Source organism: Quercus robur, chromosome 4 (assembly GCF_932294415.1).
Source record: "Quercus robur chromosome 4, dhQueRobu3.1, whole genome shotgun sequence".
NCBI classification, from domain to species: Eukaryota; Viridiplantae; Streptophyta; class Magnoliopsida; order Fagales; family Fagaceae; genus Quercus; species Quercus robur.
In genome coordinates this window covers 62,974,516-63,001,926 of record NC_065537.1, presented here as the reverse complement: position 1 = coordinate 63,001,926, position 27,411 = coordinate 62,974,516, and the positions used below count along the sequence as shown (strand labels likewise).

Sequence of the window (27,411 nt, the reverse complement as noted above, 5' to 3'; positions counted from 1 at the left end):
GTGAAAATGGAACCAAGTTCCAAGATCATAAATGCTGCACCGCCCTTTCACCTAAACAACCACTTTAACCAAATAATACTGGACCTTCAGTAGCACTAACGGTGACTGTAATCATGATCTTCCCACTAACCTTGGCTATAAATAGAAGAAAGTTGGGAAAAAAAGGGGTTCAGAAAAATTGAGAGAAAACAGTCAAGGAGAGGGTACTAACAGGGTGTTACTTTGAGTCTCTCTGTCGAGAACGACTCATTGTAGGAAATACTTAAGCCCACTACAAATAAATTGTGAGCCCAAGTGACCTAAGGTCCAGAAGTCTTGCACTTGGTTCTTACAATTATGTATATTATCAAGACCTTAATAAGACTATTATCGTGGACACAACATATTTATTGAAGTACTACTACTCAAACCACTTAATTTCTACCAAATTTCATATAAAGTGATACGAGAATTTCTTCCACCAAATTACACCCCACAATAGTAATAAAATGTGTTTTTGGTGCTTTGTTTGTTAAAGGTTTTGTGTTACATTGATTGTATTGGACTGTACCCATAAAATGATAATCTCGTCTAACTAAATAAGATCTCAATTATTAGCTAAGAAATTCTACAACTAACACGATGGCTTGTCTAATTTGTTTCTAATACTAGGACCACAATTATTTATACAATTTTTGTCACAATGCAATACGTAGCTAGATGTAAGTGATGAAAATATTAACTCACATAAAGGCATTATTTTTTCTCCATCACTCGTTATTCACTACATGGCAGTGGTAAAGTTTATGATCACACTAAGCATTTTTGGTTACCCATCTCAAAAGTCACTTGTTTCAGCGAAGACTTTTGCGCGTGTAGAGAATAGTTTATAACTGTGGCATAGTGGGCTACCATCTTAATTACAAGGCACTTTATTTCAACAAATTAAAACTTTTGCTCTCTTTCCTCCAAAATAAAAAATAAAAATAAAAAACTTTTGCTCTTGGTGTACATCAATCAAATAGGAAAATGGTTGGATGTGACCACCATGAGGGTTGGTCTGTCATTATATTGTGACAAAATCCCTTTTTTTTTTTTTTTTTTTCTTTTGGACAGCGGCGGCTCTGACTAGCATGTGACAACTAAGACAGAGTAACCGGGTAGATAACCAGTTATCAAATTTTTCATCCTTCTACATCAGGTAGGTGCAGACATTTTTTAATTCTAAGATAAGAACAAGCATTTTACTTCTTCTGAGCTTGCCAGATTTGACTCTCAAACACTATCTGATTTCATATTTTTTGGAACTCATTCTTTTTTCTTCGTATGCAGTTTGGTGGTAGCATTCAATGGCTTGCCTACCCTCTTTATTTTTCTTGTCTGTTATCTTAATTAGTAGAAGCTCTCAATATAAAGGCATGCTATTGCCCTTTTTTTTTTTTTTTTTTTTTTTTCCTTCTGTTTTGGGTTGTTGTGGTTTTTTTTGTTCTTTTTGCGGTGGCGGCTCTAAACTAGCATGTGACAATTCAAGTACGGCTGCTAACAATTCAGGTAGATGACTAATTACCAAATTTTCCATCCTTCCAACCATTGATTGGCGGATGCAGACATTTTTGAATTTTGAAATAAGAACAAACCTTTTTATTCTTTTGAACTTGCCAAATTTTACTCTCAAACACTATTTGTTTTCACATTTTTTGTAATCTACAGTCTCTGTAACCCATAGTTTGGATGATTCTGTTACGAATGTTTTTCATATTTGAGGTTGAAATTCTTGAAGTTTTTTGGAGGCTTTAGGGCCTGATTCTGCTTGTGGTGTCTTCCAAAATATCTTGGTGTCTAGAAACGCCTTAAGAAGACTTCTATTTATATGAGTTTGGGGGTGGGTGAGTGACAAGTGGCGGAGTCTAATTGGTGATACATATGACAACCTAATTAGAGGAGCTTTAAGACTTTTTGAATATTTTTTATGCTTTTATTTAAATATCACTTGACAAATCTCTGTTGATTTCTGAATGTCGATAGTGGAAACTTGTAGCAATACGTGACGCTTTGTAATTAGCCGTACTATATGAACTTGGTAGTATGATGTGTCAACTTGTGATAGGTTGGAAATTTTCTCTCTCTATAGACATATTATGGCACAAGTGACCCATATCAATTGTAGGTCAATATACTTGTAGAACAAGCATATTAACCTTAGATTAGTCTATGATTAGCCTAGAATTAGTCAAGTATTCTCTAGTATATAAACCTTACATTAAGTTCATTGTAATACAAGTGTGCGTAGTATATTTTGTAGCCGTTAAGGGCTTTCTTATTGTGGACGTAGGCCGTTAAGCTAAACTACTTTAACTTTTGTATGTACTCTTTCTTTCATGTTTCCACTCATCATTCAATCACTATACATAATTGCACAACAACTTTCTCAGATGTCAAGAAAATCATGCAGGTAGGCCTTTGCTGTTTGAGCTACATTTTCACGACTCTTCAGAAATTTCAGACACCTCGCATTCATAATTGACAAGGGAAGAACGGACTGCACGTACATTTTCACGTAGACACCATTATATGCTGGGGTAGATCCAAAGTTAGATGCGTGTTCTTGGTATAGATCACTATATGTTGGAGTTGATCCTAATTATAACAACTTTTTTTGCTAAAGAAACAAAATTAATAATAACATATATGAGGAAAGCGACATAACTGAGAAAATAGATATCCAGTACCTTCCAAAAATCCACCTCAAAGCCATCCGGAAAAAGAAAAATTTTGACTTCTATTAAAAATTTGGGACCTATGAGAAAAGGAGGAGACATCACATTGGGTCATAATGAACCAAAATATGGTGATCTAATAGTCGCCAAAGTTAAAAAATTACTGTATTTTTCAATATCGATCCTCTGTTCTAATTTTTTTTTTTTTTCATTTTTTATATTTTTCAAATGTAAAATTCACTTTCAAATTCCAATTCTATTCATGATTATTATTCACTATATATTCAATTTCTTATATGTTTGATATTATGTCTTATTTAATGTTCATGCAATTATGTATTATTTAGTTGAGAGAATTAAAGTTAATGATCTCCCATTGTTTTTTAATTTGTAAAGTTGTGATTTACAATTATGTTTTTGTTAGCTTTTATTTCGTGTAAAATTTTATTATATTTTTATTCAATCATTTTCCTGTATTTTTGTGGAATTTAATGTAAGGGTTAAGTGTGAGAATTTGGTGAAGAAACACTCAAGACAATGAAGTGATTGGCTCCTGAGTGGACACCCATAAAAGGCCACGTGCGAAGCACATGCTAGAAGCAAAAAGGACTTGTGCCAAGTTGCATTTTGTGTGTCACTTCGCAACTCAAGCCTAGTCATGAGTGACCTGCGAAACTCTCTGCCTGGAGCTTTTTGAAATGTGTTTTTCTCATTCTTTTACCAACACTATATAAGCCCTCATTACCCACGAAATCGTAAAGAGTCTTTTCAAGAAAATTTTAAAAGAGAAACCCTAGCAATACACTTAAGAGTTAGAGATTGTAAACCCACAATTACCTACACAAATTCTCTTAGTTTTCCTCTACTCCTACCTCTTTAATTACAAATCCTTTAGACGTTCTTAGCCCAAACACTTACCTCACCCAATCAAAGAGTTGAGAGAAGTTTTGGTGCATATAGGAAGTACTGGAAGAAGTCATTGATTGAAGGATGCAATTTGGAGCTAATTGTAGGATCCAGATACCTAGTGAAGGCATAGCTTGATGAAGCTTGTTAGTAGCTGGAACTTGGAGAGTTCAAGTATATTGGATAGATTAGGCCTGAAGGGTCTTTCTGATATTCGTGTACTCCAACTTTATTCATTAGTGGATCATTTCAACTTGGAGGATCTTAGAGAGATTTTTCACCGAGTTCTTCGGTTTCCTCTTCGATAACACATCTTGGTGTTATCTTGTGTTTGCATCTCTGGTCTCTTACTCTTTTAGCTTTACTTTAATTGTTCATTGTATATGCTTATGCCTTAAAGAGTTGTTTTGATTAATTATACCTTGATTACTCTCTTTTTTTCACTTAGTTGAGTAGGTTAAAAGCAATTAAGCCGTAGTTTAAAATTGGAGTTCTAAACAAGCTATAATGTTTTCACACTATTTGATATTTCAATTAATATTAGAGCGGGTATACTTGTCAAATTTAATTATCCTTTTGTAATCCTAGACCCCATTTGAGATGGATAGATCTCAATCTCTCAACGCTCCTCCCCTTTTTTATGGGAGTACATAATTACTCGTTTTGGAAAGTACGCATGCGTGCTTTCCTATATGCCATTGATGAGATTGTTTGGGACTCTGCTGAGAATGGTTAGCTGAGACCGGCAATACCCAAGCATCGAGTGGGATAAGGTCGTTACTGTTTTGGCAAATGCCAATAGCAAAGCTATTAATGCAATTTTCTATGGTGTTTCAACTGAAAAATTCCATAGGATCTCTCATGTGAAGATAGCCCAAGAAGCGTGGAAAATTCTTGAGATCACCTATGAGGGAGCGAAGAAGGTCAAGGGCACCAAATTGCAAATACTCACTATCCAATTTGAGGAAGTGAAGATGAGTGAAGATGAGTCATTTGACTTATTCTATGGTAGGCTTAATGAGATTGTCATTCCCAAGCTTAATGTCAAAAAAAAGATAGAAGACAACAAGGTTGTAAGAAAGGTCCTAAGGCCTTTGCCTGAAAGCTTCCAAGCCAAAGTCACCGCTATTGAGGAGAGCAAAGACTTGGATGAGATTAAGATTTAAGAGCTTGTTGGTTCTCTTCAAACCTATGAGCTTGGCTTGCCTTATCACAAGTCTAGCAAATCTCTTGCTCTCAAAACTATAAATGAGAAAGCCGATGAATCCTCAGATGAGGATGATGTAGAGAAAGAGGTGGCTTACCTTGCAAAGAACTTCCATAAATTTTTGAAGATCAAGAATAATGGGAAGTCGTTTGGCAAAGGAAATTTTCATCCTTCAAGAATTACAAGAGAGATCTCAAGAAGAAAGACGCTAACAAGTCATCCCCATTTCAAGGAATTGTTTGCTATGAATGCAATGGTCATGGGCATTTGAAGAGGGAGTGCCCTAACTACTTAAGAGGGAAGGATAAGGTACAAACAACCACCCTTAGAGATTTTGAGAGCTCAAGTACAGATTTGGAAGATAGCTGCGATGGAGATGGAAATTATTTTGCCTTTATTGCAATTACCTCCATGGACTCCGTGAGCAATCCTATGTTGAAGAAGATGAAGCTATGAATGATGAGGAAGAATTCCTTGTTAAAGGTGGTAAGAAGCTTCAAGTCATGTATGATGCATTACTTGACGATTGTGGCAAGTAAGTCAAAGTAGAAAAGAGTGCAGTCAAGAAGATGAAGAGAATCAAAGAAGATCATAAAGCCACTCTTGCACAACTTATAGATGCCAAATGTGAAGTCAAGAATTTGAAAGAGGAGCTACTGAATGCTTATTTAAAGATTGAGTTTCTTGATCTTGAGGTGATTCAAGAAAATGCAAAAGTAGAGTGCACCACAACCAAGAAGCTTGCCAACATAATCTCATCTCAAAAGGCCTTTTCAGACAAAGCCAGAGATGAAGTTTGTATTAGCAAAGGTTGTGAAGAAGCCCATGGTTGAGACTCCTATCGTTGAGAAGAAGGCCAATGTGGCAAATTCTAAGGCAAAAGGAAAGTCATTGCCCAAGAATCAAAAGGGATCTCAAGTGAAGCATTTTTGCTATCATTGTGGCATTCATGGGCAAACAAGACCAAATTACTTTAGGCAAACAAGACCAAATTACTTTAGGCTTCATGCTCTCAAAAGAACCGATCTTCAACGTGCTCAAGAAAATGAAAGAGGAATGCCAAGAGGAAAGCAAGCTAAGGAAGACAATGATGGACAACTCATTGGAGATGTTGTGAAAATGCTTAATAACATCGCATCATGCCTTGCTGACTTTACCCCAAGATTTGAGCATTATGTTGCACGTACCCCTTCTTCTAAGGATCTCACCCAAAACACCCATGTGGTGTGGATGAAAAAGGGTACTCATGCATGATTCTTCTACCATGTCTATGCATTAATACTTCCAATATTTTAGGGACATAGTTTTATGCATCATAGCATGTATTCTTCTTGCTATCATGCACCTCTCTAGCATGTTTCTTTTTATTGTTTTGTTTTTAAAAGCTTGTTTGTTTTTTATCTTACTTTATTGCTTTTATTTTGTGTGTGTAAAAAATCCACATGTGGAGTTTGGCCTAGTACATTTATACTAATAGTGTAGTGTATTCATGAACTTAGCCAGTTTGTATGCACATATTGAATGTGAGTGAATTCTAGAAATATATGTTTGATAGATCTTCAAGCTTATTACGAATGTCTAACCAATAGTCTTGATTGATCTTGATACATGCGTAGACTTGCTCTTATATATCTCCTCACATTTAATTTTTCTTTAAAAAAGCTCTTCAAACGTTAATCTATAAAAAGAGAAAGAGTTAAAATGCCTTGCTTTGAGAACTAGTTAGACAAGGAAAATGTGGAGCAAAATGTATTAAAAATGTATGATGCCAAAAGCCAAAGGCTTATCCTTCAAAGAAATATAAAAAATTCATGGAATTGATGATCAAAAAGTATGAAAAATGGAAGCCAAATGAAAATCTTTCAATCAAGTAAACACTTTGATGATAAGTCATATATGTTCATTTCTATAAATGAGATAGGTCTCTTGACTTTGTGTTATTTGTGTATGACTTGATTAAATTGATCATTGAAGTTTTGTTCTAGACTATAGACTAGCTCATACTTGATACTCATACACAACACACAAGTCTAATGTTCAATAGATATCTATTTCATTTGTGTGGTTGTACGTTTTTAAATGTAATGTGTATGCTCAATTGCTTAACCCATAAATTTTTTTGAGTGTTTTATTTGTTTTTGGAAGTGATTTTTGTCACTTTAGTTTTAACAGATTTTCTTAAAATACCAAATATTTTGTGTTGAAAAATTTGACAGTTTCGCAACTCACTTCACAAGTGGATGCACTCCCATCCAAGTCGCGAAGTGATATGAGGAAATTTTCAATTTCTTCAAAAATTAGGTAGAGAGTTTCGCGACTCATCTGCGAGTTCTTTAAAATTTAATAATAGTCCACCAACCTGTTAAGCCCATTAAGTGATTAGGGTTTCAGATTTATTTCACATAATATTTAAAGAAAACCCTAAGGCACGTTTTGTTAAGAATTTGAAGGTGCTCTTATAAAATCTAAAAGATACTGTGCCTTCTCCTTTCAAAGTCACTACTTGAAATCATTCTTATACTATCAGCAAATCCAAGATAGAAGAGTCTATAGAGTCGAAGCTACACATGGTCGTGTTAGTAAGCTCTATTTAAGGTAGCTTTAGATTTAGAGTTTAAATCTATTGTAATCTTCCACTCTATCATAATGGATTTGATTATCTTAGGATTTTATCTTGAAATGGTTGATTTCATTGGTTTTTCTAGGTTATCATATTACTCTTTTCCTCACTTTTCCGCACCAAGTAATATGTTTACATGTGTTTAACCTAGATCTTATAATTAACCTTAGTAAATACTTGGCTAATTTATTAAGTTAAACTAATCTGTTTTTTAAGGGGTCTAAACAAATGAACTTGGATTGTTAGGGTTTCGTTCACTAAACCTCTAGACCATATAAAAGTTTTATTTTAAAGTCATCATAGACACAAAGACTCAATTTAGAGAACATATACACTCTGTGAGAAGCTAATGTGTTCTTGTGTACCTTAGGGTTTTGTAACTAAGTGCCTCCAAATCTTCAACATGCTTTAAAGTGAAGAACTTTGCATCCAACAACAATTAATTAGATGTTGGAAAGTTTGAAACGTACTTGGATATGAGCATAGAGGAAGAAGTCTCTACAAGATCAAGTCCAATTGTGGATTGGAGTGAAGATTCAACTGTAGGTTGGTATTTTAGGATAGTCCAGGGTAGTGGCAAGATTTCTTATATTTGTAACCACTTGATTCTTGATTAATGAATTCTTGGGAGTGGTCACTTGAAGTTTTTGCCTTGCAAGAGGTTTTCCTCATTTATCAACAAATCACTGTGTCAATTTAATTTCCACTACAATTAGTTTATTTGGTGATTTGTTCATACTTCTATGATTTGCATGTAATTTGACCTAATTAATCAACTTGGGTAATTGAATTAATTAACTGAAGTCAATCTATAACCCAACAAATTTGATAGGAGCCTTGAACGATTGAAAGCATGACTAAGTGCTAAAGGCTTTAACTAGCGTGAAGATGTTGACTATGAAAAAACCTTTTAACCCTTCACTATTGTAAGAGAGGATTGAGAGAATTGTGGGAGAAATGGATTTATCTTGTTTTAGAGAGAAAATGTAGAAGAGTAAAGTATTGTAAAAGATACAAAGCCTACCAATTGATATTGAAAGAAGGATAAATTTTGGCTCCAAGCATGTTTGGGACCTTAGGCTTCAACCTAAAATAAGAAGATGATATGAGTCCTTGTCATTTGAAATGCATATGATTTAGTTGATCACTTGACATGTATACATATCATCTTATTATTGTTCATTGAAGCCTGAGGCTCCAAATACATTCAAAGCTAAACTTTATTCTTGAAAGTTTTTTTTTTTTTTTTTTTTTTTTTTTTTTTTTTTTTTTAAAGAAGAAATATCCAATTGATTTATGGAAACTCATGTACTATATAAGACACATAACCATCAAAAGCTTTTGTTTTTTGTCTCACTTAATAAATAAATAAATAAACTAACTTTTAGTTTTTTCTTTAATTTTAAAAAATAGTTTTTACTTTTTCTCACACATTTAGCATAAAATCTTTTAGCAACTACATCTTTGAAAGACATTATGCAAATAAATTACTGAAAATTATAAGATACCCAAATGCTATATTAACTTATTAGTTTGTACTTTCTAATTGTTTGTGAGAATAAACCCAAATAATCAAATATTTTATAATAGTTATTTATTTAATTTTAATATTTTCTTCCTTTATATTTAACATTAACTGAGTTTATAAATGGATTTTTGAACTTTTTGTATATTACCTTAATAAATTTATTTTAGTTTTGATGCATTAACTAATTTATTTGTATTTAAATTAATTATAACAGTAAATACATTTTGGCCTTTAGTTGAATCTCAAATTGTTCTTAAATCTTAGTAATTTTAATAGAAACGTGTAATGTTCAAAGTAATCCCTCTTTCCTCAACTCTCCAGTTATCAAAAAAATCAAAACTATGGTAGAGGCTATATCGTCATTTATCGTCATTTGGGTGATATTATCCAAAGTTACTAGAATCTCCCATTATCAAAAGATCTTGAAGAAAGAAGCACAAATCATCAGTTCAGCTACAAGTTCAAGGCGGTGCACGTGCTACACACGTGTAATTAAGTCCTTATCGGTTAGATAAGAGTTTTCTTTTGCTTGCTCGGCAGCATATAATATTTTACACAACATTTGTCACAGTTTTGTGATTTGATGAGTAATAAGCGGTGAAAATAAAAAGTAAGTCCATATCTCCATTACTTACTATTTACTTCATGATAAGTTGTAATAAAAATTATATAAACCCTATTTATCTAGTATTTATAAGATGACCAAGTTTTATTTAGTTCTTTAGTTTTTCACATACACATCACTACATATAATCTATTCTCTCTCTCGTCGGTCCATCTTGCTCGGACTAGTTTGTAGTAGTTTCGTTTGTATTACCTTTCCTCAATCTCATCAGTTTCCATCAAAATGGATCCTGCAAAAACAGAACAGCCTGACCCAACCGTCTGCCACCTGGTGGCTATGCCGTATCCCGGTCGCAGCCACATCAACGCTATGATGAATTTGTGCAAGCTTCTGGCTTCAAAAACCGCCGATATTCTCATCAGCTTCGTCGTCACCGAAGAGTGGCTCGGATTCATCAGCTCAGAGCCAAAGCCACCGGCTCAGATACGCTTCGCCACAGTACCCAATTGCATACCTTCCGAGGTGGGTCGTGGGAAAGATTTACCGGGCTTTCTGAAAGCCGTGAATACGAAGATGGAAGTTCACTTTGAGGAGCTCCTGGACCGGCTTCAGCCGCCGGTGAAAGCCATCGTGGCTGATACTTATGTGTATTGGGCTATCGGCTTGGGGAACCGAAGGAATATTCCGGTGGCCTCACTTTTTCCTATGCCGGCGATGGTGTTCTCAGTGTTGCATCATTTTGAACTGCTCGTGCAGAACCAGCACTTTCCGGTTGATTTGTCTGGTGAGTCAAAACCATATCGTTGGGTTATCTATATTATCTTATTGAACAAGCTTTATGAACAGTATTTAGGTGTAATTCTTTAGATTCTCTTCTTAAGATTCTATCATGTGAATTTTTTCTCATAGGATGAAAATGTATATTTTAATTAAGTAGTTACGTGGCTCAATCTTAAAAAGAGAACCTAAAAAGCAGCACCTAAAGTACTATACTTAAGTTTTGTCTATCTTATATAATAGTATATCATAAGACTTGGTTTTCGTAATTTATTCCTTAAAATGCGTAAACTAAATAATAAGATTTTGTTTAATTGGAAAGATGAAAAAGTGGGAGAATAGAAAATTGTAAAAGGATGAAAAAAATTTTAATTTCCCTCATTTTTATTTTGTTGGAAGTAAAAGAGTGGAATGATGGAAAAAGTATATTTGTATAAATTTATTCATATAACCTTGTTAAAAAATTATGCCCAATTAAAACCAAAAAAGTGACAAACAATCAAAAAAAAAAAAAAAGCAATCACCTAAATTTATTAAAAAAATAAAAGTCATGTAAAAAAAAAAAAAATTCACATCTCATGTCAAAAAAAAAAAAAAAATCACATCTAAACAAAAAAAAAAAAATTGGAATATGAGCAACATACACTAGATGGCTGCCCAGTGTAAGGAAAAAAAAAAAAATGCAACATAGTAGAAGGAAAAATAAATAAAAGTGAAGAGCAATGTAGAAGCTCATGTACAAGTGCATATGAGCATTTTCGTCCATTAAGCAACTCTATTTTCTCCATTCAGTTTTCTCTCCATTTTGGGAAGAAAGCTTTTGGTGAGTCCGATAAGAAAACACTTGGGTCCCATCATTTATTTTCCTTTCTCCCCACCCATCCAAACACACTTTAAAAAAGTTTTCTTTCCCATTTTCTTTTTAAAAATTTTCTTCTACCTTATTTCACCTCCAAACAAACACACCCTAGACGTACATAAAATAATTTTGGACTCATGTGCTCTGCTGGGATTTTGGGAATGATGCATAAGAAAACTTAGAAAAGACTTTTTATACAAAAGAAAAACAAAAGTAAATAATATTGTTTGATTTTTTTTAATATTTAATAAAAATAATACCTAATTATCTCTAAAATGATCTATTAATAAATACTTTAAAGACACTTCTTAATTGGACCCAATAATAAACTAGGAAAGACTTGTTAAAGGTATGTTTTAGCCAAAAATTCAATTTACATTTGATTATTTTATTTAAAATAATTTTAGTTCTAAAATTTTGTTGGTTATTTTAGTCTGATAATTTTATCAAAAAATGATTTTAATCCTCTAAATTTGAAAGTGATGATTTTAATCCGATAACTTTGTCCAAAAATTATCTTATTTAGTAATAATTTAATGTTGCTAGACTAAAGCAACAAACTTCAAATTAAATGATTAAAATGATTTTTAGACAAAGTTACTGAGCTAAAATAGCTAACTTCAAACTTAAAGAAATAAAATAATTCTTAGGTAGAGTTAGTAGGTGTAAATTGCATTATTATTTTAACATAATTACATTTTTAAAAAATTGACTATGGATATCTATTAGTTCATATGTGTATATATATATATATATATATATATATTTTTTTTTTTTTAGAGAAAATTTAACTTATGGCGTCCATTCCTGATGATAGCTTCTTATCATCAGAACAATGCACCAATCAGTTCTTGGTATAGGTGAAGATTAAATTTCAGATCTTTTATTCAATCTCTGAAACTTTATTAGTTAAACTAACTGAAACCTACTATGTATATCTATATTTCAAAATAACTAACTATTAATATATATATATATATATATATTTTTTTTTTTAAGAATGTGAACCAGCTATTAATTGGTTGAAGTAGTGACTTAATGGTTGCACCAAATCATTATATCATATTAATAAACATCAGTAATTAACACTAATTTTTTTTTTATTCCATATTCAATACAATTTTGATAATTAGGACCATTGTGTACTTTAACGTTATATATTAAATATTTACTTTATAGACAAAATTTGATTCCAAATATGTTCACAGTTTTGGGCTCTAATTAACCATAGAATAATGATATGTGTTTCATCATAAACATAACTAAGACTCATTTCTTTTTATTATTGTTTGAAACCAAACATTTTCCTTTTCTATACTGAAAAAATTATATATATATATTCTTGAATTGACTAACAAAATTTAATTGACTTAGGTAAGTATAGGACCAAACAGTGAAAGTCGTATTCTCGTATAAATAAGGCGGTTGCTAATTAAAATATTAGATGGGATTTTTTTTTTTTTTTGGCTGAATAGTTGGGAAAAAGTTGTTACTCTTACACAATATATATTCTTGAATTGACTAACAAAATTTCATTGACTTAGGTAAGTATAGGACCAAACAGTGAAAGTCGTATTCTCGTATAAATAAGGCGGTTGCTAATTAAAATATTAGATGGGATTTTTTTTTTTTTTTTGGCTGAATAGTTGGGAAAAAGTTGTTACTCTTACACACGCTTGTTTATATAAGGTGGTCATCAAATCAAAGTCAACCACTATGGTACATGACCCACAAACTGCTTTTTTTCCCCATCAAAGTTTTGTATAGTTGCAATGTTAGATATTCCACATCACGGGAAGTGATTATCAAAAAAATATCTTCAACTGCGTTAAAAGATTGGCCCAAAAAAATGCTACTAAAGAATCTTAAGGCGTATTTGGTTGAGGAGTTTAAATAATGTTATTTGAATATCTTTTGTATACGTGTGGGTAAAAAAATATGTAAAAATGTATGTAAATATATTTAAAATACTTAGCCCAAACGGGCCCTTAAGCATCTGATTATATCCCTCTTTTCTTTTGGCTTCATGTTCTCTGTTTTCTTGAACAAGAGGTTTCTAGTATTTAGGCTTTTCATTTACATTACTTTCTATATTTGTTTTATTAAGAACGGGGTGATGAGCTTGTGGACTACATCCCTGGAGTTTCTACTATCCGTATTGCTGATCTTCCCAACTTTACGTATGGAGATGGTCGACTAGCCTTGCCTGGAGTCCTGGAAGGTATTTCAAACGTGTCCAAGAAAGCGCAGTATCTTCTATTCACCACCTTTCACGAACTTGAAGCTGCAGCCATTGACGCTATAAAAGCCAACTTACCTATCCCTGTCTACCCTATTGGTCCTGTCATACCTTACTTAGAACTTGAAGAAAAGAAAGCTTCTATAACTAATTCTAACAATGGTGTCAACTATCTCCAGTGGCTTGATTCTCAACCTCCATGTTCGGTGTTGTACATCTCAATGGGAAGTTTCCTTTCCGTTTCAAACGCCCAAATGGATGAAATTATTGGTGGTATAGCGGACAGTGGTGTTCGGTGCTTGTGGGTGTCACGTGGGGAAACTGGTCGGTTCAAAAATTATAATGGTGATATGAGCCTAGTGGTGCCTTGGTGTGACCAATTGAAGGTGTTGTGCCACTCTTCAATAGGAGCGTTTTGGACACATTGTGGCTGGAATTCCACTCTTGAGGCTGTTTTTGCTGGTGTACCAATGCTTACTTTTCCTATATATGGGGATCAAGTCCCAATCACTAAACACATCGTGGAGGATTGGAAGATTGGGTGGAAGGTTAAGAAAGATGTTGGAGTTGTGACTAGAGGTGAAATTTCAGAGCTTGTGAAAAGGTTTATGGATAACAAAAGCGATGAGATGATTGCGATGAGGCAAAGAGCAAAAGAACTTCAGAAGTCAAGTCGACGAGCAATTGCAAAAGGTGGGTCATCTGATGCAAATCTTGATGCTTTTATTAGAAATATTTCAGAAGGCCACGGTCATTAAGCAAATTCTATTGTATTGTGTTCATTAATTAGTTGATTTGTAGGAGTTGAATGTAATTTCATTTAAGATCGTGCAGTTTCAGACAGTTTATTGTTCAACAATTTCCTAAAAATAAAACTGAAGCTTTCACCCAAGATGCGTCAGAAATTATAAAGGGGAAAGATTAATTCTAACCAACTCTATCTTTCTCTCACTTACAAAAAGGACTCCCATTGTCCAACAGAATGAGGCTGAGAGTTCAAATGTCCCTTTTTACAACAGAAAATTTCCAATCAAATATATTATTACAAATTAAAGTTAGGAAATATCATCCATGATGATTTGTTGATGAGGATGCCTGCCAATGAGGTTTGCTATTTGTTTCTACCTATGGCAACAAGCTCAATTTTGCATCTCTTTCAAAGATCACCCTAGAGAAGCCCATCTTAATACCATTATCTATAGCAAAAAGTCTTGCCATTGCCACTGCCAAGACTGAATTATCTTTGTATGTGATTTGTGTCCAAATATGGGAGGCATTGTCATCTGCTTTTCTACAGACTGTAGCCAAAGCTACGTAGGATTCTTTAACTGTTGCATCGAAGTCGACTTTAATCTGTCTAGGAGGGGATGGATTCCAGCATGCATGGTTGTTTCCATAGTGACTTCAAAAACTTTATTAGTTTCCCTTACCAAAACAGTTGGGTCAACTCCCATGTTGTCATGAAACACTTTGTTTCTATGTTGCCTTTATTTATTAGAATCTGAGTTGCCAAATTTGATCACAACCTATTGCAGCAAACAAAATAAACTCATGCTCCTCCTCTACTCTAGCACCTATACACCTACATAGATTAAGCATCACATGAACCCAATTTGATATACAGTTGATAGTTAGCCTATTGTTGATGCCCACTATTGCAAATATTCTACAAGGAACATGCTACGCTTGGATTATATATCGAACAAGCATCACATGCCCACTTTGATATACAAGGAACCAAAGACGGAGCTAGAACTTGAAGTTAGAGAGAACAATTTTGTTGTTAGTTGTGTGTGTGGTGGCTCAAGCTTCCAGTTCACTTGCTTAATAGCTATTGAGTTTTTTTTTTTTTTTTTTTTTTTTTTTTTTTAATGTTTTTTATGTGTGCATCCAGGTATGGACAATATTATTTTGTTTAAAATTTTTTAGAGGTTCAAGTTGTTTGTTTTAAGTAAAATTGGATGATGGAGTTTAACTGTTTTTGGCTTTACTATTGGTAATTTTTGTTGTTGTATTTTTTTGGGCTTGTTTATTTTGCTTTATATTTTAGATATGGCCTTAAAAAAAAGGAAAATGCTAGAATTACAAACTTCTTTTTACAAATTATTAATGTAGGGAGTGGTTATTAGTAAGTAAAAATACGATGTAAGTGATTGATTCAGATGCAAACTAATAAAAGTTTCTATTACAACAATTTGTAAAAATGTTATAGAAAATTTTGTGATTAGAGTGATACTCCTAAAAGAATTAAGGATAATATTAAAAAGAGTTAAAATGTGATTTTATAGAATAAAATTATTAAAATTAGTGATTCTATATATTAATTAAAAAAAAAAAATATATATATATATATATTAGTGGGGCCACTGCCCCATGTCCACGTCTCCCTCCGTCTCTGCAAGGAACATTCTACAGTTGATAGTTAGCACCTCCTCTACTCTAGCCCCTAGATACCTACATGGATTAAGCACTACAAAGATGCTTCATGATTTAATATATTATTAGCATGTCTGTTTATTGTCCTATGTCATTATTGGTAGCCGACATACTTTTGGCAATTCAACGGATATTTTTTAGTCGATGTCTTCACGTCACCTCAACATTATTTGGTTCAATCGGATCACCTGTCAATATGAATTGTTACATTTGTACTGGCTCAACCAACAGCTTAGTATTTCCTGGCGAAAATTAGTAATGGCCCAAGTGCATATTCGGGTTCAGGTGCGGATGCGTCGCGAAAACATGGCAATTGTATTTTTTTTTAAATAAGATACGAATGCAGAGGAATACGTTTAATAATAATAATAATAATAATAATAGAAGCCAAATGGGCGGACAACCAAAAAAGAAAAAAAATATATATAAAAAATGAAGCCCAGGATGGGGCGAAATGCAGAGAAAAAGGAGAGATCGGGAGAAGGAGTGATCGAGACTGGAGAGAGAGGCTTAATGTTGTGGATCAATGAGACGAAGGAGAGATAGAGAGAGAGTTGTGAGAAGCCGTGGGTTAGAGACTCAGAGAGAAGGAGAGATTAAGAGAGAGCTCTGATATTTTGGGGTATCAGGCCATATATCAAGCAGTATCGGGCCATATTTGGCCGTGTATCGGGCTGTATCAGGCCATATCGCGAAGCGTCTTGGGATATTGGGCCGCGTAGAAAAAAAAATTGTTACAGACGCGCATGCAGCCACATCCAGGCTACATGCCACGTCCTAACGTCCAACACGAGGATAGTGACCAAAATGCCGAACCCGTGCTTCCCAGGTCTTGATTAGCTAAATTGGTCAAAAACCCCATAGTGAAGAAGAAAAAAGAACAGAGAGAGAGAGAACAGGTTGATTTTGTGTTTGTTTTTTCTTTTTTAACTAACATGGCATTTTTAATGTCAATATTTTTTTTCTCCCTAATTTAACTAGTATATTTTGTAATGTTTCAATCCATACATATTATGCTACATTCTAATAGCAATTCATCATATATTAAAAAAGACTTGTCATCTAAATATCAACATAAATAAATTAGTTATGGAAATTAGCTATCTTGTAAATACCAACTAGAGAGATTGGTCGCTTCTCTCAAAACAGCTCTTCACATTTCCACCTTCTTTATGTTCTCTTAAAGCATTTTTTTGGGTTCAACAAAAGCTTTTGTTGGTGTTCTTATTTACTTGTTCATTTATTTATATTGTTCTTATTTCCTTGTTCATATATTTATATTGTTGTTCCTATTTATTTGTTCAACTATTTATTTTGTTACTTTTATTTATCACGTTGTTTTATTTACTTGTTCATCTTTATATATTGCTCATCCCTCCTATTTATTTATTGCACTCTATATTGTTTAATTTATTGCTCTATATGTGTTCGTGTGTGTGTATTGTGCTATATTATTGTGTTCTCCCCTCTTCCTCTCTACACCTAAAAATATTTTCTACCCATTTTTCCTAAATGGGTTCTAAACCTTGTTTTAAGCATAACATGGGTATGTTGTCTAGAGAATGGTGATGGCCTATACTCCCATTTCTTTTATTGGTAAAGAATCCATAAGCCCTTGACAAGATTTGAACTTATTTAGGAGAAATCCCTAAAAAATAAATTTTTCAATAAACATTTACTTTACTTGTCTTGCCTTTAAATTTCTTTAAATTCTAAGCAATTTCCTTTTATTGTCTTTAAATTCCTTTAAATTCCAAGAAAATTATTTTTACATCTTGTATTTAAGTTTCTTTATTTTTAAAACAGTTTACTTTCTTGCTTTTTAATTAATTACTAGCACCTTTACCTATTCTTGTTGCTCTCTATTCTTTCTCATGTGTAATGTTGTCTCAAAATAAAAGCTTGGGTAAAAAAAAAAAAAAAAAAAGCTCTAAAAGTGATTTTTTTTTTCTTTAAAAAAAAAGGTTTCAACAACTACTAATTTTCAAAAAAAAAAAAAAAAAATTCAAAAGGTCCTCTCTATTAAGAACCTAAAAAAGCTTTCAAAGAGTTTTCTTTAAAAAAATTAAAAAAAAAAACATTTTTCTTTCTTTCCAAAAATGATTTTCTTTTACAACGTTTAACCCCTTTTTAATTTTAATTTAAAAAATAAATAATAAATAATAAATAATAAAAAACTTTGAATAAATAAAGTTTTGACAAGGGAATAATTTTCCTACACCATGTTTTCTTCAAGAATAATAAAAACCAAGAGATTTTCGGATCCAACCTTTTCTCTCTAAAAATAAAACCCATGGAAACCTTTTTTTAAACAATTCTTTTTGTCCAAAAATAAAACCCATTGATAGGAAGTTTGATATTGGGATCCGTACATACAAGAAGAAGTCTCTACAAAATTGAAAGCTCGGATTTGTGTAAATACACAAGAGCTTGTTCATACCCCCCCAATTAAAAATTACTGCTAGATTGCTTTTACTCTAACTTAGACTAAGTGCAGAACAAGAATAAATGAGCGCAAACAACTGATAACACTACCCTAAGCCATATTTATCCATTGTTAACAATAAAAGGAAAGATTAAAAGTATGGAAGAGAGATGCAAATACAAGATAACACCGAGACGTGTTATCGTAGAGGAAACCGAAGAACTCTGCGAAAAACCTTAGGCTTCAACCTATAATAAGAAGAAGACATGAGTCCTTGTCATTTGAAATGTATATAATTTTGTTGATCACATGATAGGTATACATATCATCTTATTATTGTGCATTGAAACCTAAGGCTCTAAATATATTTAGAGCTAAACTTTATTCTTGAAAGAAATTAAAAAAATAAATAAATCCAATTGATTTATGGAAACTCATGTACTGTATAAGACACATAACTAACAAAAGCTTTTGTTTTTTTGTCTCACTTAAAAAAAAAAAAAAAAAAAAAAAAAAAAAAAAAAAAACTTTTAATTTTTTTTTTAAATTAAAAAAAAAAGTTTTTACTTTTTCTCACACATTTAGCATAAAACCTATCAGAATCTATATTTTTGATAAACACTACGCAAATAAATTACAAAAAAATTATAAGATACTCAAATGAATACTATATTAATGTATTAGTTTGTACTTTGTAATTGTTTGTGAAAATAAACCCAAGCAATCAAATATTTTATAAAAAAATTTTATTTAATTTTAATATTTTCTTTCTTTATATTTAACATTAACTTAGTTTATAAATAGATTTTTGAACTTTTTGTATATTATCTTAATAAATTATTATTATTATTATTTTTAGTTTTGATGCATTCACTAATTTATTTGTATTTATATTAATTATAACGGTAAATACATTTTTGGGCATTAGTTGAATCTCAAATTGTTCTTAAATCTTAGTAATTTCAATAAAAACATGTAATGTTCAAATTAACTCCTCTTTTCTCAACTACCTAATTATCCGAAAGAGTCAAAAATCAAAACTATAGTAGAGGCAATATTGTCATTTAGGTGATATTATATATCACATATGTATTGGAATCTTGCAGCCTATTTGGTAGGGCATTTCAAGTACACTTTTGAGCATTTTAAATATACTTACATATATTTCTACACATTTTTTCACCTATATATATATCAAAAACACCCAAACAACATTACTCAAACTCCTCTACTAAACACCTTGATATTCCCTCGCCAAAGTTACTAGTTTCTCGCATTATTAGAAGATCTTGAAGAAAGAAGCACAAATCATCAGTTCAGTTACAAGTTCAAGGCTGTGCACGTGTTGCTTGTCGGTTAGATAAGGGTTTTCATTTGCTTGCTGTGTCTGTTGACAAATGCTACCAACGTAACATTTTACACAACATTTATCATAATTTGACGAGTGGTAAGTAATAGAGACAAAATAGTAGGTGAACTTGGTTTCATATTTCAACTACTCACAATTTACTATAGGACAAAAATAGTGTAAATCGTATTCATTTAGTATTTATTGTGGGGACCATATACACAGATCCTTGATGTATTATTCAATTCATTGAATAAGATGAGCGATCAAGTTTTATTTAGTTCTTCTTTCTCAAAAAAAAAAGTTTTATTTAGTTCTTTAGTTTTTCATACACACATTACTACATATAATCTATTCTCTCTCACGTCAGTCCATCTTGCTCGGACTACTTTGTATTAGTTTCGTTTGTATTACCTTTCCTGAATCTCATCAGTTTCCATCAAAATGGATCCTGCAAAAACTGAACAGCCTGATCCAACCGTCTGCCACCTGGTGGCTATGCCGCATCCCAGTCGCAGCCACATCAACGCTATGATGAATTTGTGCAAGCTTCTGGCTTCAAAAACCGCCGATATTCTCATCAGCTTCGTCGTCACCTAAGAGTGGCTCGGATTCATCAGCTCAGAGCCAATGCCACCGGCTCAGATACGCTTCGCCACCGTACCCAATTGCATACCTTCCGAGGTTGGTCGTGGGAAAGATTTTCCGGGCTTTCTGGAAGCCGTGAATACGAAGATGGAAGTGCACTTTGAGGAGCTTATGGACCGGCTTCAGCCGCCGGTGAAAGCCATCGTGGCTGATACTCATTTATATTGGGCTATCGGCTTGGGGAACCGAAGGAATATTCCGGTGGCCTCACTTTATCCTATGCCGGTGATGGTGTTCTCAGTGTTGCATCATTTTGAACTGCTCCTGCAGAACCAGCATTTCCCGGTTGATTTGTCAGGTGCGCCAAAACCATATCCTTAGGTTATCTATTTTATCTTATATTATAGTTGTTGTGCAGATAGCATCCCAGAACTCTCAAATCAATAACAGTAAATAAGCAGAAATTAAATAACAAGCACTCACAAAGAACACAAGTATTTACGTGGTTCGGCAAACTGCCTACCTCCACGGAGATGATAAAGAAATATCACTATAAAAAATAGGGAGATACAATAGTGCAAAAGAATACTCTCAAGAAACCCAATTCCCAATACACCCTAGCACTCTCTCACAGAAACAATAAGAATAGAAGTTGGCTGCCTCTCTTTTCTCTATTTTCTCTCATGCGGCTGCTGCTCACTAGGTTAATTAGAATAATCTCTATTTCCTTACAACACAAACCTAATATATATATATATATATATATATATATTATAGGCCGGCTATTACTAGGAGATACATTCCTAGTTGTATTCGGTCAAGGATGACCGACTTACCAGCAATGGGCTTGGGCTTCAGTGGCAATTCAAGCCACCCACGTCAACAAATCTCCACCTTGGCTTGAATTGATCAAGCTATACGAGCAAACTCCTCCATCGCCTCCACCTTAGCCCTTTAGGGCTCACAAGCTGCAAACACCAATCAAGTCCAAGTAACTCTTGAACTTTTCTGTTGGAACTAACTTTGTCAACATACTAGAGGATTCCCAAGTCTTATTCTTCTATAGTGACCCCATCTCTTCTACATCCCTGTAAGACAATGGATCTCCACTGCTAGTTATGAGAGCAAAACTAACCATGTCTTCAAAGCCATATCTCTGTGGTGCTTTGTGAACCCGCATCTCTCTACCTTTAGCAATTGAATAAGACTCTTCTTGTTGCTGTTGTGGATCAATCTCAACAATACCCTTATCATTAGGTGAACTATTCTCGTCAAGCTCCACCTCAAAAGTTAATTTCTCCTGTGGACTATCATCACATGTCTCTGCTTCATTCTGTTTCAACATAAAGGCTTCATCAAATATGACATCTCTACTGGTCACCGTTTTCTTTGAGATTGGACCCCAAAGCCTGTAGCCTTTAACACCTTTTTCAAAACCAAGAAATACACATTTTCTTGACTTCGAATCCAATTTAGAACGCTCTCCACTCTGCACATGCACATAAGCTGGACAACCAAAGATTTTTAGACTCGAATAATCAACTGGTTTACCTGACCAAACCTCTTCTAGAATCTTGAAATCAATGGCTGAAGATGGAGATCTATTAATAATGAAGCTTGTTATGTTAACTGTCTCTGCCCAGAACACCTTAGGCAACCCTGCATTCAATCTCATGCATCTGGCTCTTTCTGCTAAGGTTCTGTTCATTCTCTCTGCAACCCCATTCTGCTGTGGAGTTCCTTTAACTGTGAAGTAACGAGTAATGCCTTCTAATTCACAAAATCTTATGAATTTTTTATCTCTATACTCTAGTCCATTATCTGTTCTAAGGTATTTTATTTTCCTGCCAGTCTGATTCTCAACCTGTGCTTTCCACCTTTTAAATATGCCAAACACATTAGACTTATGCTTCATAAAATAAATCCATACCTTTCTAGAGTAGTCATCAATGAAACTGACGAAGTACTGAGCACCGCTATGAGAAGAAACTGATACTGGACCCCAAACATCTGAATGAATGTAGTCAAGAACACCCTTACTTGTATGAGAGCCTGTCTTGAAACTGACTCTATGCTGCTTCCCATACACACAATACTTGCAGAAGTCTAGCTTGCATGTCTTTACCCCTTTCAATAAATTTCTCTTGTGCAACTCTAACATACCACGTTCACCAATATGGCCAAGTTGCATATGCCATAATTTTGTGTCGTCAGTGCTGGACTCCACCGGAGTGGTGACTGCAACTCTTCCTACAACTGTGTTCCCAATCAATCTATAAAGCGTGCTTATTTTCTGTCCCTTCATCACCATCAAAGCACCTTTGGTAATCTTCATGATTCCACCCTTTGATGAGTATGAATAACCCAAATCATCCAACACTCCTAAAGAAATTAAATTCTTTCTAAGATCTGGAACATGTCTGACATTACTAAGAACTCTCACAACTCCATCAAACATCTTGATCTTCACGGTACCAATCCCAATAACCGAGCATGTAGCATCATTACCCATTTGGACCATACCACCATTGTAAGGCTTATACGTGTCAAACCAATCTTTCTTTGGAGTCATATGATATGAGCATGCTGAATCTAAAACCCAAGATTCCAGTAGAACATTGTTACTTGATGAAACTGAAAGTAAATCTGCACCAACTTCACTATCATCTGATGTTTCTTCAACAACACTAGCTGATTCTAGGGGTTTCTTTCCATTCTTCTTCTCCTCTAAATGCTCTTTCAACTCTTTACATTGATTCTTGTAGTGCCCTTTCTTGTGACAATAAAAGCACTATACATCTTGCTTTGCACGTGATTTAGACTGTGATTTGTTCCTGTTGGAGTTCCGTCCTCTTGACCTGCTTCTACCTCTATTGCTTGACTCAGACTTTACAATAAGTCCATCAGCCTGAGAACCATTACCGTCTTGCTTCATCTTTATATGTGACAAGAGAGCACTAGTCACCTCCTCAAGTACTATAGTCTCTTTCCCGTACATCAACGTAGTCACTAGATGATCAAAAGAAGTAGGAAGCGACGCAAATAAGAGTAACGCTTTATCTTCGTCCTCATAATTCACCCCAAAACTTGACAGTTGGGTGTTCAACATGTTAAACGTGTTGAGATGCTCCAACAGATCAGAACCCTCCTTTATATGCAAACTATACAGTTGCTTCTTCACGTACAACTTGTTCGTCAGATTCTTTCTCATATAAAGACCTTCTAGTTTTTCCCAAACCTCCTTTGCGGTCTTTGCTTCTAGGATGTTGTGAATGACCTCATCACCTAGGTTAAGACGAATAGCGCTAGCTGCTTTCTCATCCATCTCTACCCATTCTACATCCTTCATCGTTTCCAGTTTCTTCTCCTTCCCAAGCAAGGCCTTATGAACTCCTTGTTGAATTAGGAGATCCTTCATCCGCCTTTGCCAAAGTGAAAAATTTCCCTTACCACAAAACTTCTCTACATCATACTTTGTGCTTGACATCTTTACTGTATTCAAAGGATTGAATCCTAACCTTGCTCTGATACCACTTGTTGTGCAGATAGCACCCCAGAACTCTCAAATCAATAACAGTAAATAAGCAGAAATTAAATAACAAGTACTCACAAAGAACACAAGTATTTACGTGGTTCGACAAACTGCCTACCTCCACGGAGATGATGAAGAAATATCACTATAAAAAATAGGGAAATACAATAGTGCAAAAGAATACTCTCAAGAAACCCAATTCCCAATACACCCTAGCACTCTCTCACAGAAACAATAAGAATAGAAGCTAGCTGCCTCTCTTTTCTCTATTTTCTCTCATGCGACTGCTGCTCACTAGGTTAATTAGAATAATCTCTATTTCCTTACAACACAAACCATATATATATATATATATATATATATATATTATAGGCCGGCTATTACTAGGAGATACATTCCTAGTTGTATTCGGTCAAGGATGACCGACTTACCAGCAATGGGCTTGGGCTTCAGTGGCAATTCAAGCCACCCACGTCAACAATAGTATATCATAACATTTGGTTTTTGTTTCAATAATTAAAAAAAAAAAAAAAACTTAGAAAGTGACTTTTTATAGAAAAGAAAAAAAAAAGGAAATAATTTTTTGTCTGTTTTTTGTTTTTGTTTTTAAATTTTTAAATAAAAATAGTACCAAATAATTTATAAAATAGTTTATTATTGTTAGGGTGGATTTGGGTTATGGATAGATTATATTTGACAGATTATTTTACTATTCAGTTTATTTTTGCTATTATTTATGTGTCTCATTGTACTTTTTGGTACTATTTATGAGTTTTATTGTACTATTTCAGTTAACTTTTATATTTATTTACAGTACTTTCAACAAAAAGTTTTCAATTTTAATAAAATAAGTAAATCTCAAACAAACCTTTAATTGGACCAATAATGAAACCAAGAAAGACCTGCTAAAGGTATCTTTTAGCCAAAATGCAATTTACATATGATGATTTTATTTAAAAATAATTTTAGTTCTATAAGTTCGTAAAATTATTTTAGTCTGATAATTTTATCAAAAAATGATTTTAATTCGATAATTTTTTTCTAAAAAATTATTTTATTTTATAATAATTTAATGTTGTTAGACTAAAGGTGTGTTTAGATACCTCTTATTTTGCTGAAATTGAAAAATTATTGCTAAAAGTACTGTAGTTAAAGATAAAAGTTAATTAAAATAGTATAGTGGGGCCAATAAATAGTACCAAAAAATGTAATAGAACTCATAAATAGTAACAAAAATAAGCTGAATAGTGAAATAATCTTAATTTTTAATCATAACCCAAACGCACACAAAAGCGACAAACTTCAAATTAAATGACTAAAATGATTTTCAGGCAAAGTTATCGGACTAATATGACTAACTTCAAACTCAACAAAATAAAATAATTTTTAGGTAGAGTTAGGGTCCGTTTTGGATCCACTTATTTTGCTGAAACTGAAAACTTTTTGCTGAAAGTTCTATAAATAAATGTAAAAGTTAGCTGAAATAATACAATGAAACCTAAAAGTTAGTAACAAAAAGTGCAGTGAAACTTATGAATAATAACAAAAATAAATTGAATAGTCAAATAAGTTTGCAAAAATAATCTTTACTAAATGAACACTTAATGGGTGTAAATTGTATTATTATTTTAACATAAATTACATTTTAAAAAAATTCTATTCGTTCATATGTAGATCTATATTTCAAAATAACTAACTTTTTTTTATTTTTTTTAGAATGTGAACCAGCTATTGATTGGTAGAAGTAGTGACTTAATGGTTGCACCAAACCATTATATCAGATTAATAAACATCAGTATTTAACATCAGTTTTTTTATTTATTCCATGTTCATTACAATTTTGATAATTAAGACGGTTGTGACTTTAATCTTATATATTATATATTTTCTTTATAGATAAAGTTTGGCTCGAAACAAGTTCGGAGTTGTGGACGCTAATTACTAATAAAAAAATGATATGTGTCTCATTATATACATGAAAAAACTAATTTTATCTTTTTTTTTAGTGTTTGAAACCAAACATTTCTTATAGGGCAAAATTAGATATTATATTTGTATATAATTTTTTTTTCTTGAATGACTAACAAAATTTAATTGAGTTAGGTAATTAAGTAGGACCAAACAGTTAAAAGTCGTAATCTCGTATGAATAAGGTGGTTGCCCATTAATATCAGTTGGGAAAAAGGTTTTTTTTTTTTTTTTTTTTTGGCTGAATAGTTGGGAAAATTACGCACACTTAACTCGTTTATATAAGGTGGTCATCAAATCAAAGTCCAAACAGTCAACCAATATGGTACAAGACCCACAAACTGCGTTTTTCCCCTGTCAAAGTTTTGTATATTTGCAATAATAGATATTCCATATCAAAAAAATATCTTCAACTGCGTTAAAAGATCATCAAAAAAATATGATTGGCCCAAAAAATGCCACTAAAGAAGCTTAAGGTTTGCACTGTATCCCCCCCCCCCCCCCGCCCCCTTTTTTTTTTTTAGCTTCATGTTCTAAGGCAGTTTCTAGTATTTAGGCTTTTCACTTACACTACTTTCTATATGTGTTTAATGAAGAACGGGGTGATGAGCTTGTGGACTACATCCCTGGAGTTTCTACTATCCGTATTGCTGATCTTCCCACCGTTATATATGGAGATGGTCGACTAGTCTTGCCTGGAGTCCTGGAAGGTATTTCCAGCGTGTCTAATAAAGCGCGGTATCTTCTATTCACCACCTTTCACGAACTTGAAGCTAAAGCCATTGATGCCATAAAAGCCCACTTTCCTATCCCTGTCTACCCTATTGGTCCTGCCATACCTTACTTAGAACTTGAAGAAAAGAATGCTCCTTTTACAAATTCTAACAATGGTGTCAACTATCTCCAGTGGCTTGATTCTCGACCTCCATGTTCGGTTTTGTACATCTCAATGGGAAGTTTCCTTTCGGTTTCAAATGCCCAAATGGATGAAATTATTGGTGGGGTGAGGGATAGTGGTGTTCGGTGCTTGTGGGTGTCACGTGGGGAAACTGCGCAGTTCAAGGATTGTAGTGGTGATATGAGCCTAGTGGTGCCTTGGTGTGACCAATTGAAGGTGTTGTGCCACTCTTCAATTGGAGGGTTTTGGACACATTGTGGCTGGAATTCCACTCTTGAGGCTGTTTTTGCTGGTGTGCCAATGCTTACTTTTCCTATATTTTGGGATCAAGTCCCAATCAGTAAACACATTGTGGAGGATTGGAAGATTGGATGGAAGGTTAAGAAAGATGTTGGAGTTGTGACAAGAGGTGAAATTTCCGAGCTTGTGAAAAGGTTTATGGATAACAAAAGCGATGAGATGAATGCGATGAGGAAAAGAGCAAAAGAATTTCAAAAGTCAAGTCGACGAGCAATTGCGAACAGTGGGTCATCTGATGCAAATCTTGATGCTTTTATTAGAAATATTTCAGAAGGCCACCGTCATTAGCAAATTCTATTGTATTGTGTTCATTAATCAGTTGATTTTTAGGAGTTGACTGTAATTTCATTTAAGATCGTGCAGTTTTAGAAACTTTATTTTTCAACAATTTCCTAAAAAATAAATTTGAAGCTGTCACCCAAGATGCACCAAAAATTATTAGGCGAAAAGATTCTAACCAACTATTAATACATAAACCAAAAAGAAACAAAAAAAAAAAAAAAAAAACTCTAAGCACAC

The 27,411-nt window shown here is 33.4% G+C and overlaps 1 protein-coding gene and 2 pseudogenes across 1 annotated transcript; 2 read left to right on the top strand and 1 right to left on the bottom strand.

Annotated features, from left to right (window-relative positions):
* LOC126722369 (desmethyl-deoxy-podophyllotoxin synthase-like) overlaps nt 1-27,411 on the bottom strand; it is a 95,942-nt pseudogene that overhangs the window by 16,418 nt on the left and 52,113 nt on the right.
* Nucleotides 9,668-14,240, top strand: LOC126723281 (UDP-glycosyltransferase 87A1-like). The gene is made up of 2 exons (XM_050426615.1): nt 9,668-10,306; nt 13,266-14,240. The coding sequence occupies exons 1-2, from the start codon at nt 9,805-9,807 to the stop codon at nt 14,153-14,155; spliced, it is 1,392 nt and encodes a 463-aa protein (XP_050282572.1). The 5' UTR covers nt 9,668-9,804; the 3' UTR covers nt 14,156-14,240.
* On the top strand, nt 20,039-27,304 carry LOC126723282 (UDP-glycosyltransferase 87A2-like; annotated as a pseudogene).

What these genes read in the sequence shown, in the direction of transcription:
- LOC126723281 (XM_050426615.1), top strand. Translation starts at nt 9,805, where the DNA reads ATGGATCCTGCAAAAACAGAACAGCCTGACCCAACCGTCTGCCACCTG. An exon ending in CTTTCCGGTTGATTTGTCTG is followed by an intron (nt 10,307 to 13,265) that starts GTGAGTCAAAAC and finishes TGTTTTATTAAG; the next exon opens with AACGGGGTGATGAGCTTGTG.